The sequence below is a fragment of the Protopterus annectens genome, chromosome 17.part0 (genome assembly GCF_019279795.1).
Source record: "Protopterus annectens isolate FY-2018-M chromosome 17.part0, PAN1.0, whole genome shotgun sequence".
Classification (NCBI taxonomy): Eukaryota; Metazoa; Chordata; order Ceratodontiformes; family Protopteridae; genus Protopterus; species Protopterus annectens.
In genome coordinates, this window is record NC_056751.1 from 641,107,061 (window position 1) to 641,121,048 (window position 13,988).

General features: G+C 39.3%; 1 protein-coding gene across 1 annotated transcript in view; it reads left to right on the forward strand.

Moving 5' to 3' along the window:
* The window catches only part of IGSF9 (immunoglobulin superfamily member 9), a 1,174,198-nt gene that overhangs the window by 1,057,719 nt on the left and 102,491 nt on the right, over positions 1-13,988 (forward strand). The window contains exon 17 of the mRNA XM_044059432.1: positions 1,515-1,685. Within this exon, the coding sequence (XP_043915367.1) occupies positions 1,515-1,685 (171 nt within the window). The remainder of the gene's footprint in view (positions 1-1,514; positions 1,686-13,988) is intronic.

The following is a 13,988-nucleotide window of genomic DNA, read 5'->3' on the forward strand; positions in this document are numbered from 1 at the left end:
CCTAACATTTCCTCTAAGAACCTGAAGAACCAAAAGCAAATGTGTTTTTTCAGTGGAGCTTTGTTATCCCTTAATCGAATATCACTTGTTTGTTTGTGTCTTTCGGCTTTTCCCGGTTAGGGGGCGCCACAGCGGAACTCTGGTCCACTAATGATTGGCAGTTGATTTTTACGTACCGGCTTGCCAGGCCTGACGCACAACCTTCAACGAATGTACGCCCATTCACGCATGTCCCCACGCAGAACGCTCTAGCTGAGAATCAAACCGGAGAGCATCTTACTGTGAGGTGGCAAAGATATTCTTTCCTTGAACTGTCTATTAGTTTGCCAACATAGAATCAATCACATTGTTGCCAACAAGCAATATATACCACATTCCTGGTCTTGCAATCAGCATATGTTCTTGGCACGTAACATTTTCCAGTCTTAGGTGAACAAAAACCTGTTTTGGAGAAATAAATTCACAGGTCATGAAAACAGATTTAATTACTTTGCTTCTAATTAAGTTTCCTTTTGATGAATCTGTTCTCGAGTAGCTGCTACGAGCTCACACATTCTATTTTACTATGCCTTGCATTGCACACTCACTCCTGAAATTCATCAGATGTGCCAGGTTACTTTTTTCATATACTTTTTTGGTTATGTTATATTCATAACACAGATAATACAATAATGCCTGGATGTATTATATGTGCAAGTATGTTGCATTTACAAAATTTGTTCTGTTGGGACCTCACTAAAACTGTCTAAAGCTGGAATGTAGATATTCCCAAGATCTGAATGTAAACTGAAAAGATATTTATGATTTCTTTAAATGTACAGCAATGTGCTTTAATTTCTTTGAAATAAACCTTTTTAAATAGATATATTTATGTATGTTTACATATATTATTTATGTATCCATATTAATATATACCTTAAGTCTATTATAATCAATTTCCACTAGTAATCTTAAACTGACTCTTTCTGCTGCCATGTTTGGAAGCAGACAAAAAAAAAACAGGAAGCAAATGCATTAAACTATTGTAAATTTTATACATCCCAGAAGAAAATTCCTTTCATGCAAAATATTAACACCCGCTTGTGTATCAAAGAAATACTTCACAGTTCCATAACTGTAAATTGAAGTCACAAATTACTTTTAGAGTATGTATGAATACTGAAATTACTTTAAACTCTAATCTAAATATAGTTACAGTACTGGATCAGTGCTGTGGTCCATTTTACTAATCTGAATTTTAAAACTATCTAAGTGAACATTTGGAAGAATTTTTGATTGTGTGTTGATATTACCTAGTGTTTCCTCCCCCTGTTTTTTTTTTACATTTCGTGTGCATTATAATGTACAAGAATTTGTATGTTTGCTGTTATGCATGTAGCAATACTAACGGACCCTTTTTGTTATTGACTTTCTCAGTAGACAGTACCGAAAGCTCACATAGCTTAATCGGAATTGTGTGTTGAAGGCTAATGGTAGTGAACTTAATGATGCAGTGTTTCATTTTGTGACTGCAGGAATAGTTGTGTATCCTTCTCGAACACAAGTGGATGAGGTCCTTCCTCAGCCTGTCCTGGCTGGCATTATAGCTGGAATCTGCTTCCTGAGCACTGCTATCATTTTCAGCACCCTCCTGGCTTGCATCATGAGCAGACGTCGTACCAGAAGGCAGCAGAAGCAAAGGCAAGGTAAATAATTTGATGGAAGGCAATCTCCGAGCCTTTCACACTAATGCATGTATGAACTATTAGTCTGTTTATGACTTTTGTAAAAAAAAAGTGATTATACTAGTGAAAATATCACAAGTAAGGAATTTAAAACATCATAATTAATATTAATTTTCAAATATGCATATCTTACTAATGTACTTTCAGTGATGATAATGTAGGTCTGTTGATTATTGATGCAGTGTTAGTGAGTAGCTTGTCATTTTTAGATGTAATAATAACAGTGATAGTGATGTTTTTGTAGCAAACATATGTAGAGTAAAACATATAGAGATGGGAGTGAACTTATGTTTTGATTGCTGAGTAGATTTCTTTTGTATGCATTTCCCAGTCATGCCTGCTAAGAATCAGCTCCATCCAGTTACCCTAAGCAGCCATCATCCAGTCAGACATGAAGGGTGGTTTAGTCCCATTTCCTCAGTGCCCACCCATACAATGCTCTACCAAGGTTTCTTGTCCTGTGGGCCTGAAGATCTGGATACCCCCCTAAGAATTCTAATTCTGCTTAGGGTAGGAACTACATGAAGTCCCCATTGTTAGTTATGAGATACATTTGCTTGTAAACCCTAACCCCCATTCCCACAACTACTTCTAGATGTGGCCTGTTTTCCTGGGCCCTGAATCATATGTGGCACTACACGTCTGGATCCAGCTACAGGGTGTACACTGCTTGGCAGCATGTACACTGCTGATCTAATTACTGCCTTCAAAGCTCATTATGATGGGCAGGCTATACCTGAAACCTGAATATCAGAAAGAGACCAGGCAGCTTCACTCTCTCCTCAACATGGGTGAGGTAAGGGAGGCCACATTATTTCCAGTCTCCTCTCTTCCAGTGCATCATCCACTAATGGACATTGGTTCATCTGAGTCCCAGCCAGGACTTCATTCATCCACACCATGAAGCCCGCTGAATACTGAGCAGATTTCAATAAGTCAGTGTTAAAAGGCCAGTGGTAGTAAATATACACCCTGATAAGTCACAATGTCAGCCTCAAAACAAAAAGAAAACAACAAATAAAAGGTCTGCCTTGTCTGGAGTACTAGGAGAAAATAAAATGCTAACTGGCAATGAAAGAAGTCATCAAATATATAAAATCTTTCTTATTAACCAAGCTGGGCATACATTCATACTGTGCCATGACAGACAACTCTATGTCTTAACTTTTCTATGTGAAAGGTAATGTACACTGATCAGTAAAATTAACATACCTTTGATCAAACTGTCCACTGTATTCAGTATACTCATTTTGTTTCTCTCTCTTTCAGAGCTGAAGAAACTGTTTTATACCATGTTTTTTCATTAACACAAGGGAATAAATATTTGTACTGCTTTGACGATAGACGTATGTGGTACAATTCTTAAACAGGATTTGTTGGTTTCTAGTTACTTCTTGTGTAAGCCTACACAAACCTTAGGTTCAGAAGTACAGTGTAACAGTAGACATAGCAGATCAATTTATTTGGCCTCATGTGATAGTTATTGTATATTGGCTTGTATTTTTCATATAGTGCTTGTGGCAGATGAAACATGAACATTGGAAGTCATTGGTCATATGCAGAGGAAAAGAGGACCATATTCAGACAGTGCCTTTTAGAATACATTAGTCTGACACTGTCTCCCAGGCTTCATCCCAGCCAAATGGAGGACATAAACGTGGAATGTCACTGACCCAAGCAATTATAGGCCCATCAGCCTTACTAGCCTGATCTGCAAGGTCATGGAACACTTTATCATGGACCTTATAAACAAGGACATTTGCAACCTCCAAATGCTTGACCCCACACAGTTTGGTTTTGTCAGAGGGAGATCATGTCTGTTAAACTTGGTCAACTTCTTTGAAACAGTCACCAAAGCCATGGACAAGGGAAGACAGTGCACACCACCTACTTTGACCCAGCCAAAGTCTTCAACACTATTCCCCCCTTGGGCATAATAGATAAACTCTCCCAGCTAGCCATCAACCCATATGTTCCCAGATGGGTAGTTAACTGGCTCACTGATAAAACCCACTCAGTCAAAATAGGGGAAGTCATCTCTAATAGTATACTCATAATGAGTGGTGTACCCCAAAGATCTGTCTTGGGGCCTCTACTGTTTGGGATATACTTTTCTGAGCTGCAAGCCAGAACCAGTGGTCTGTGGCTTACAAGTTTGCAGATGACTGCAAGCTGGGTGCTGTCTTAAATTCCCCTAGAGATGTGAACATTTTCCAAGAGGGCCTTACCCAAACTAATGACCGGTGCCAGAAACATGGTTTCAAACTGAATGCTAAGAAATGCATTATTTACACCTTTGGGGGAAATGGCATCTCCACTAATTATCACATTAATAGGACTTGGGCACTCAGGTTGATAGCAACCTGACATTTGACCACCACGTTGCCTCTGTTGTACAGAAGGGATTCTACATGGCCCACCTCATAAGTAAGGGTATTTTATCCAGGAACAAGGAGTTTATAATGTCTCTGTACTCCTCCCTTATCAGACCCATTACCAAGTACAATGTTCCCTTTGGCATGCATCCTGCCAAGCACATGCAGCAGCTGGAGAAACCGCAGAGGTTCCTGACCAGGAAAATCCAGGGTCTCAAACACCTATCTTATACAGTTAGGCTAAAAGTCCTGTCCCTCTACTCAGTCTCATACTACTCAGAGGTGACCAGTGTCTGGCATGCAAGGCCATCTCAGACCCAGCCTTGCTGGAGTTGCTGCATATCCGTAAATCAAACTCCACTCACACAACCCGCACGCAAGGCCTCAACCTCATCTGTGACATTAATAGAACTTGTTGGCAGGATAGATTTGTGTCCCAAAGACTCCCCCATCTGTGGAATAGACTCTCTCTCCATGTCAAGCAGAGTACCTGTCTAGCCCTCTTTAAGAGGAAACTGGAGGATGACTAGATGGGAAACAGAAAATACACCCCTGGGATCTCACCTGTGTCCCTGCTAGACAGGGGAAATAGCTGTTCTCTTTGTTGGGTCATGGGTGAAATTATTGGCTAGGCTTATAAGGGCCTCCAGGCCAATGGCGTAGTATCATCCTATGAACCTATGAACCTATTATTTATTTTTTCTATACTCTCTGACTTGGCTAGGTTTAATGACTGTCACTGCATTGACTGTATATTAGAAAAGCATATTTTCTCTAAATGAGCATGTTGTTTGAAAATATACATGATAATAAGTAGACTTGTAGAAAATAAATATCCAGTTATCTGCTGCACAATATCCACATTTCTTTCATTTCGATTAGTACTTGGATAAAAGGGTATCTTTAGCTGTAAATCCTGAGAAGTAGAATCTAGTGTTCATTGTAGGTGCTTCACTGGTTCACCAAATCCATCTGGCAGACTTGAAAGCCACAGTGTTCTATGTAAATAAACTATGACATTTACATACCAATCTGTCCTCACTCCAAATATACATACTGATGTTCTCAACAAAGATATTGCTATTTAGTAGCACTTCAATAGTATATTATAGGACTGACTCTGAGCAAAGGCTGTTGTCACTAAACTTTTATGTTCTACTGTATCAAAACCAGTTCACAATTGATAAGACTGCACAGCTAATTCAAATTTCACAGAAGAGAGAGACTATTATACTTTTGTGAAATTTCCACTTATCCTAAGTAAAGAAGAAAGTCACTGGTTATCGTAAATTAAGAAAATTTAGATAACTGCCATTTCCATAGTAGCAACAAAGGGGAATCCATAAAGGCTTACTTGAGGTGTGCAGACCCTTCTTGAATTCATGGATGGCCCTATAAATGGTGATTTTGCAGAAAGACATTGTTAGACTGAGGGTGTTCTTACTAAGTTCACTATACTATATTAAGGTAGAATAGTAGGCCTGAAGACATATAGTGAGACTTGTGTTTTCATGTATCTGTTCAGTTTAAGGGAAAGACAGTTAAGTAGAAAGGAAAAGATAATCTTGCTGGTTAAGCATGAGATGTGCAGAAATAAGTTTCAAGAGAAAGGTACAGAATGTTCTTTTCTCAAGGTAAAGATATGCGTACTTCAATGGAGTGATAAATAAAGTATAGACGTGAGGCACATGCAAGACAAAGCTTGAAAGCCAAGGAAAAAGAGATGTGTAAAACATTACAAGGTTTTGGTATTATTAGGAAAAAATTCAGACATGGTCATTGTGTCAGTTAAGTTAGAATTTGGACTGATATGCAAAAGGCCTTCTACAGTACAGACACTTGAGCCTCAGTACAGTATTCAGGTCAAATATCCATACTATTCAGGAGGAAAAGACTGTTTCAGTTGATATTATTCAGGAGAATCAGAATATACATGCAGAAACGTATACATTCATCAACACTGTTACTGTTATCCAGCATTCCAGAATTTCTACTGACTGTTATTGTTTGTCAGCACTGTTATTGAAGCCAGTATTCAGATATTGTTAACATCTAATAAAGCATTATTAACCAAACTACAGCATATGCAGAATTTGTTCTGAAAAGTATAAGAAGACTTGGGCCATAAAGGCAAGAGTGGCACCTGCTCACCACAATTTTGGTTAATTAACAGATAAAAACTTTCATTCCAGTCTCATTTCAGTTGTTTCCAGTTAATTCCAGTATAATATAGTCTTATCAGTTCTTTCAGATGAGCAACACAGTGATGGTCTGTCTATGCGGCCATGCTAGAAGCTAATGAGGTAGTCTGGGGAAGAGGAATATGCTAATTAGTCATGTGCTCTCCCCCCCAGAACAGCCTTCAGGAAGGCATCTACACACTGCTGCTTGTACCTCCCAGTAGTGAACATGGTCCAAAGGCCATATTAATCAATCATAGTAGAAGTAAGTGCTGGGGAATTTAGTGGTAAGGTAGGGTTAGAAGGTTGTGTGTTTGTCAAAGAATGGATGAGTTTCTGTGAATGAGTCAAATGAGGAAGGAGCTGTTTTATGCGTGTGTGTGTGTGTGAGTTTGCAACATTGGGATTGGGGAGCCAATAGCCACCAGGGATAACTCTTCAAATGAGTGCCTGAGTGGCTTTTAAACATAATGGGAATTGGTGTGGGGGTGAGCAATAGCCAGCAGGAATAACTCTTTAAATGAGTGCCAGAATGGAGCATAAACAGAACAGGGATCAGGGGGTGAAAGGAGCATTTGACACAAAGGATAGTCAATATGGTGTGCCTTAAAGGCACATATATTTAAAAAAAGTGCTGCAGACCACTAGACAACAGGGATAAGTAGAATGCTTTAAAAGGCACTAAACAAGATTCAAACCCTGTACCCTCCCATTTACCACAGAGAATATTAGTCCTCTGCACCACTGCTAGACACCAGGGACAGACTTTAAAAATAGATAAATGGAAAAAAAATAGTGAACTAGGATTTTTTTACCATATGTAAACAATCCTGGATAATATGCAATACCGGGATCATTTTCTGAGGGAGAGGGAAAGGAAATGATAGGCATACCTCTCTATCTCATAAACAGCTTTTGTCCTAGCATGCATTTACTGAAGGATATGAAGTAGGAAACTCTGTCATCTTTGTAGTACCTGGGCAGGGGAAAAGTAGACATTGTGGGCATTCTGACAAGAGGGATAGGTATGGGCTATGTGCTGTGTGTTTTTACTGTATGCTTTTATGTGACTGAGGATGGAGGGGTGCCTCTACTAGCACCCATGGCCACCACTGAAGCCTATCACCAAAAGTGCAGATTTACACTTGCCGGTCATTAACTTTGTTTCATGCACATGCAAATTAGCCAATAATGAATTCTTTCCACATTGTGTCTAATTTGTTGATGAATCACAAAGTACCACATCACAGAAATAGGGCCATTTTACCATGGTCCTTAACTTAATGCAGTAGATAGTTTTGAGAATCTTGGGAAAGTAGAAAACTAAAATTAAAAACAAAAATTCATGTTATCAGCAACACAGCATAAACCATATATGGTTGCATATGTAAAGACCATTAGTTCAATGGAAAAAAATGCTCCAAGTCAGGAAAAAATTTCTTATAGCCACTGAAAATGGATAAAAAATCACATGATACAAATGTTTAGTGTATATGTAGTAATATATAATGATGTATGCATGTACAGTGCATTAAAAAAACTGCAGCTGCTAAACACACAGCCATGGAAACAAGCAACATCTACATAAGAAAGTAAACTCTGACTGAACTCCTTAAGTACTTAAAAATATACGTAAAAACTTTTTGAAAAGAATTCTTTTGAGCACTGCAATCTGCCACTTCACTGACAGATATTAAGAGATTTGTCCAATTTATTGGCCACTACCGACAAAAGTAAAACCTGCATTCATAGTTACATTCACATTATCTATTTTGCTAAGCACTAGAACATTCTGTACCTTTCAAAAGATGCTGCAGTGAATTAACAGGCAGTCACAGAAGAGTAACAGCTCAGACTGGGTCTTGTTCAAGGCTTAAATTGTTTTGGAAACTGGCCCATGGCCCATCATAGTTATTTTCTGTATTATTGAATCAAATAAGCAAATGACCTTCTTTCTGACAGGCTGCTAAAGTTTTGTCAGGGCAGTGCTATTTTATTTTAGAGTTTGTATGTGGAGAGAAACAATAGCTGATCCTTTAGGCATTTTCTACCTGCATGTTATTATAGTGGGATGGATTTCCTTCATACTTTTAGAATCCACACACAACATATTTGCATCAAGTTCAATATTTGGATGTCAGCTTTGTAAACCACTCCCAGTCTCCTGCATTGTCTGAGCATTTGTGTATGTGTAAACATACAGGTGTTCATACAGCAGAAGAGTAAACAAACCGTTGCACTAAAAATGGAAAGTTACTTGTTTGTAAACTTCAGCAGTGTTGTATCATCAGTGTTGTTGTTGTTGTTGTGTCTTTCGGCTTTTCCCGGTTAGGGGTCGCCACAGCGGAACTCCGGTCCGCTAATGATTGGTAGTTGATTTTTACGTGCCGAGTTACCAGCCCTGATGCACAACCTTCAACGAAGGAACGCCCATTCACGCATGTCTCCACGCAGAAGACGCTCTAGCTGAGAATCGAACCAGACAGCGTCTTACTGCGAGGCGACAACACTACCGCAGCACCACCACCGCTGGCTTAACCAAAAATAGGTAGTCTTGATGTTATGTTAAAATATTAAGCAAGAGGAAAAAAATCTAACTAAAAAGTGACAAAGAACTTCACCTCAGTAAATGAAAGAAACACAGCTCATAAACTTAAAAGAACAGAAATTTGTACTTTGTTTTTAAGTTTTAATTGTTCTAAGGAATGTAACAGAACTGAACATTGTGTTGTCCCACTTTTATTAGAATTTTATTTGCCAAAAGGAGTTTGTCCAATGAGGATGCCTGCAGTGAAGGAAAACAATTGCGATGATGTGGAACAGTCCTTTGTTTCTCTGACACAAGTTAAAAAAAAAAGTCATTTTCAGGCCTTCAGATAAGCATTATTCTGTATATTTGCCTTATTTTGATGTGGTCATTGCCTGCTGTCATGCAAAGTACCTTTAGTGTTTTTGAAATCAAATATTTTAATGTATATGTCATGCTGTGAATCTGTCATGTAGAACTTCAGTAAAGGCATTGTGCTGTTGCAATAACTTTTATCCATAACACGGAAGTGAGGTCAAGGATTCCAAGCATGTGCATGTCTATGGAAACTTCTATTAGTAAGCAAAAACTTGCAATACGTAATAGAAGGCTGAGATGAAAATGTTAGCTTTAATAAGGTGATTGAGTTGCATATTCACTTACATGATGAATTCTCTGCAGATATATACAAAAAGAAGGTCATTGTGTAAGAAAACAAACATATGGTCCTGCAGAGTAAACCCTGGAGTGATTTAAAGAGATTGTAATTGCCTTCTGAAGTTAAGCAGTGTGCAGTACAGGTGTATGACCAAACAGAGCCTTTGTCATACTCACAAGGCTGGTTTTGTGTGAGGCAGATTCAATTTAGTAAAACTGTGTTCAATATTTCACTATAGCTAGGTAAATTATATGTGCTGCAGGGATAGGGAGTGTGATAATTAACTTAGAATTAGACCTGTTATATAAATAATACACTTGCACAGACTACAAATCAAAACTTTCAAAATAGCCACACTTCTCTCTTGTAGCAACCACAGTCATGATTTGGCTTTACTGTTTTGGTGATGAGTCTAGGAGAAGTCAATTTCCACTCATATAAGTAGCACACAGAGGTATCTTGAATATGAGGATCCCAACACAGGTGACATGTGCAAAGGTGAGTCATTGAGATGTGAGTAGTTCCCCAGTAGTAGAGCTCCACAATATCAAGAATGTAAATGTTTCAAAGCAGGGCACATTGCAACTGATTATAAATAGGTTGCCTTGTAATTTCCCCTCCCTCCCCCATATGTAAAGTCTGAGCCCACTCTCACCTGCTTTTTAAAATATTTTGATTCCAAAAGTACTCAGTTCTGGAGATAAGTAAGAAACTGACAATATAGTCAACAAATCCTTTTATTCGTCTTGGACTTCATTCGCCCTTGGAGTTAAAAAGAAAAGTTACACTAATTTAGTGGGTATGGTGGTAGTTCGGGAAGGGGAGTCTCTCACATTTTGAAAGCTGAAGTGGGATAAGTCTCCATTTATGTTGTCTAGTATTGTATTGGAATACTGTTTCCCAAATGATTTTTTAAACATTGATTTTTAGGGAATTCATGTTTAGGTCCCAAAATTTCCAGCATTGTCATCATCATAGATGATGAAGCATAGGGACCCTGAGTACGCCTTATCGTCTTGCTTATATCACATCTAGCTGTTACAAATCCCATATACTGAGAAATTATACAAACAGTGAAAAGGACACATTCTTGCTAAGCAAACATGATGCAACAGCTGTAAAGCACTGAACTGTATAACTGCAGTACAGTTGTAACAAATCCCAAACAACATAGCATGAATGTGGCTGTCAGTATGGAACATTTCGTACAGTTCACTTGTGCACTCACTTGTGGTTATATAAGACCCATTCCTCATATATTAACATTTTGTGTAGGACTATGCTTCAGCAGAATTTGAGAGTATGTTTTAGGGTCAATACTGTTTTTAAGGAAATAATCTTATAACTTCTGCTAGTGAGTAGAATGCTTGATAACAGAGAGAAATTCCAAATAACTCTAGACTGTGAAAGGCTGTTTTGTTGATCGATTAACCCATACTGCAAAAATCCAGAACAGGAAAACATGGTTTAACATCAGCAAGCAGAAGTCATTAAACATTACTCCAGGCTTACCCATTAAAGTACCTGTTCACAAGTTTGTATTACAGTGAATTAACTTTGAGTAAAGGCTTTAAGAAACAAAGCCAAATGCCCCTCCCTAAGACATACTTTTCTTCAGTATTCACCATGTAGAGAGTTATGCCCAATGAAAAACTTTTTCTGGTCACTACAAAGACAAACAATGTTGTAGGAGATGCTCTATACTCCAGTTATGTAACCAAACATTTATATATATATATATATATATGTATGTATTTATATATGTAATGATTCTATGTTTATATACTTAATGTAGTGTTTCTTTAAAACCCGGCACATTGGACCATTATTGTATGTTATATCTGTTTTAATTGCAGTATTTTCTTTCAAACTCTGCATATTAAAAAATTACTGCATGGCTTTTTATTCTCATTGCTTGGAGCCTTTCTCCCCAGGCTTCCACTGAAAAGAGGATTTTACTGCCTAGTTGAACAATCCCAGGCAATAAAAATAAATTACTTGAATAATGCGAAAAACAACATTCTTTGAATTTTTCTGTAAACTACTTTGGCAATGTCAATATCAGTTATATTTTGAGGGGAGTGACAAGTGCAAGGTATTGACCCTTCCCATACAGGTCAGTTGTTGAGTGAATGTTTATGTGGCATTGTAACACCTTCAAGAGTTGTGCTCATCAGGTCATTTGTTACTCCTGTAATGATTGCAAATGTGACTTACATTTGGGCACAAATACTGCATGTTGCATATCTACTGACTAGATATAGAGTCCATTTTTGGCAGTGTAGAGAAGTTTCTTTCTTTTTTTAAAGACAGGCTGTAGTAAAATAATAATGTTCATTGTGTTTCACTTTTGCAGTCATTACACTTGGGTTATCCTGCTGGCAGGCTACCTGCAGTCGGCCTGAATTCCAAACTCCTGGTCTGGCGTCGGTTGCTGTCGCCTCTTCCCTGACGTCAGTGCGCCAGGGGTATAAAAGATGCAGCCGACGCCATTTTCTTCAGTCTTTCTTGCCGCGCGGTGCCCGAAGCAAAAGCAGTTCGCAAGTGCCGGTCGGCCGACTCCTGAGATTTTTGAATCCGAATTTCAGAACCAAAGTCTTCATTAAAGCTAAGTACCCCATTGGGGAAACTTTTTTCTTGCTCCAGACTGATGTCAGAAAAAGTTAACAATTGCATTTCTTGGGGGAAGCAAATACCTCATAAGGATTTTCATTCTTACTGTATTCCTTGCCTATGCTCTGACCACGACGTTGCTAGCTGTCGGTTTTGTGCTAGATTTAACTAACGCACTATTAAGCGTCGGTAAGATTTTGCATTTCATTACTTTGGCCGAGGATTTAACTATATAATGCCGTCGGAACAGCCGACGACTGGAGTTTACAAAAAACGCATGGACAAGGAAAAGGATAGGCATCCGAGGTCCAAAACCGATGACGAGGCCTCAGCTAGGCCAGTCGCCGGTTCGCCAGTTCTCAGTGAGGCGCTTTCAAAGCCCCTGACACACGCTACCTCAGAGCCACAGGCTGCTTCTGACTCCCAGGTGGAGCCGACTAGGCCTCTGGATACTCAAGGTATTAGACATTCGGAAACTATTCCCTCGGATGGGTCTGGAGCTGCTGAGCAGGCATCGTCTTCTGAGGGTGTCTTCAGACCTACACAGTTGTATGTTAAGCCAACTTCAGCTTCAAAGGCAAAGACTAAAGCTGCTCTAAAGACAAATAAACAAGTACAGCATTCTCCTACTCAGACTTCCATGCTTAAAAAACAGATGCTTAAAATGGCCGAAGACCTAATTACTTTGATCAGGGGTTCCCATCCCCCTCCAGATAAGAGGCTTAGGCAAGAAACAGAATATGAATCCTCAGATCAGGTTTCCATTTCCTCTGACTCCTCTTCTGATCGGGATACTCCCTTCCTCCCTATGAGGATTCTGATGCTGAAGAGTATATTCCTTCAGCCTCTCCTCCTGAGGATTATTCTTTTGGGTAAACCCTTCACACCATGAGGGAGCTCTTCCACTGAGAGAGCCAAGATTACTCGGAATCTAAGAAAAGGGTTAGAGACTTTCTTTTACTACCTCAGCACAGACCTCTTGCAATTCCACCTGTTCTGGACACAGTAGATGATGTTTTCTCATCCAGCCTATCTCCTGACTCTTTACCCCCTTCTCCGGCTAAGCCAGACAGATACTACAGGGTTCCAGATTCCCACAAATTTCTATACAAAAGCCCTGCTGCTGACCCAGAAACTATCTCTCAGGGTCCCAAAGGGGTCAAGGCTTCCACTGCAAAAAACCCTGTCCCCTCTGATAGGGATTCCAGAGCTCTGGACAGATGGGGAAAAAAGTTTACACTTCTGCTACCTTGGCTGTAAGGGCTTTAAATTGTCAGTTTCATATGCTTAAATATCAGCAATACTTAATGTCACTATTAAAGCAGACAATGTTGACAAATTCTGAAAGTGCAGATAACAAGGAAATGCAGGATTTATTGCATGCAGTTGAACAAGTGGGAAAACATACTTTGCAGTGTGGTTTTGATTCACTGGAGGCCTCTTGCAGGGCCGCTGTTACGGGTTCTGTTATTAGAAGGTATGCTTGGTTAAAGGAACAACATCTGCCTGATCATGTTAAAGCAAAATTACTGGATGCTCCTTTACAGCATGATACTTTGTTTGGTGTTAAGGCAGTAAAGGTGTTGAAGAAAATGGAGGATAAAGCGAAATCTATGCAGACAGTTAAGGATTTCTTACAGGTACAGCCACCCAGATTTAGCAGGAACTGGCCTACAAAGAATTGGTCCTTTCCAGTTGCAGACAGGCCACAAAGAGGCAGATATAGATGACCTATTGGCAGATCCCAGCCCCAAGGCTCATACAGACCTAAACAATGGGGTCCTCCTACCTCCAAAAGCGGAGAAGACAAATCACAGCCATACAGAAAACAGTCCCAATGACTTTCTTCTGCCAATGCCAAGCACTTATCTTTTGGCAGCCCCTTTAGGGGGAAAACTAGCACTTTTCTCA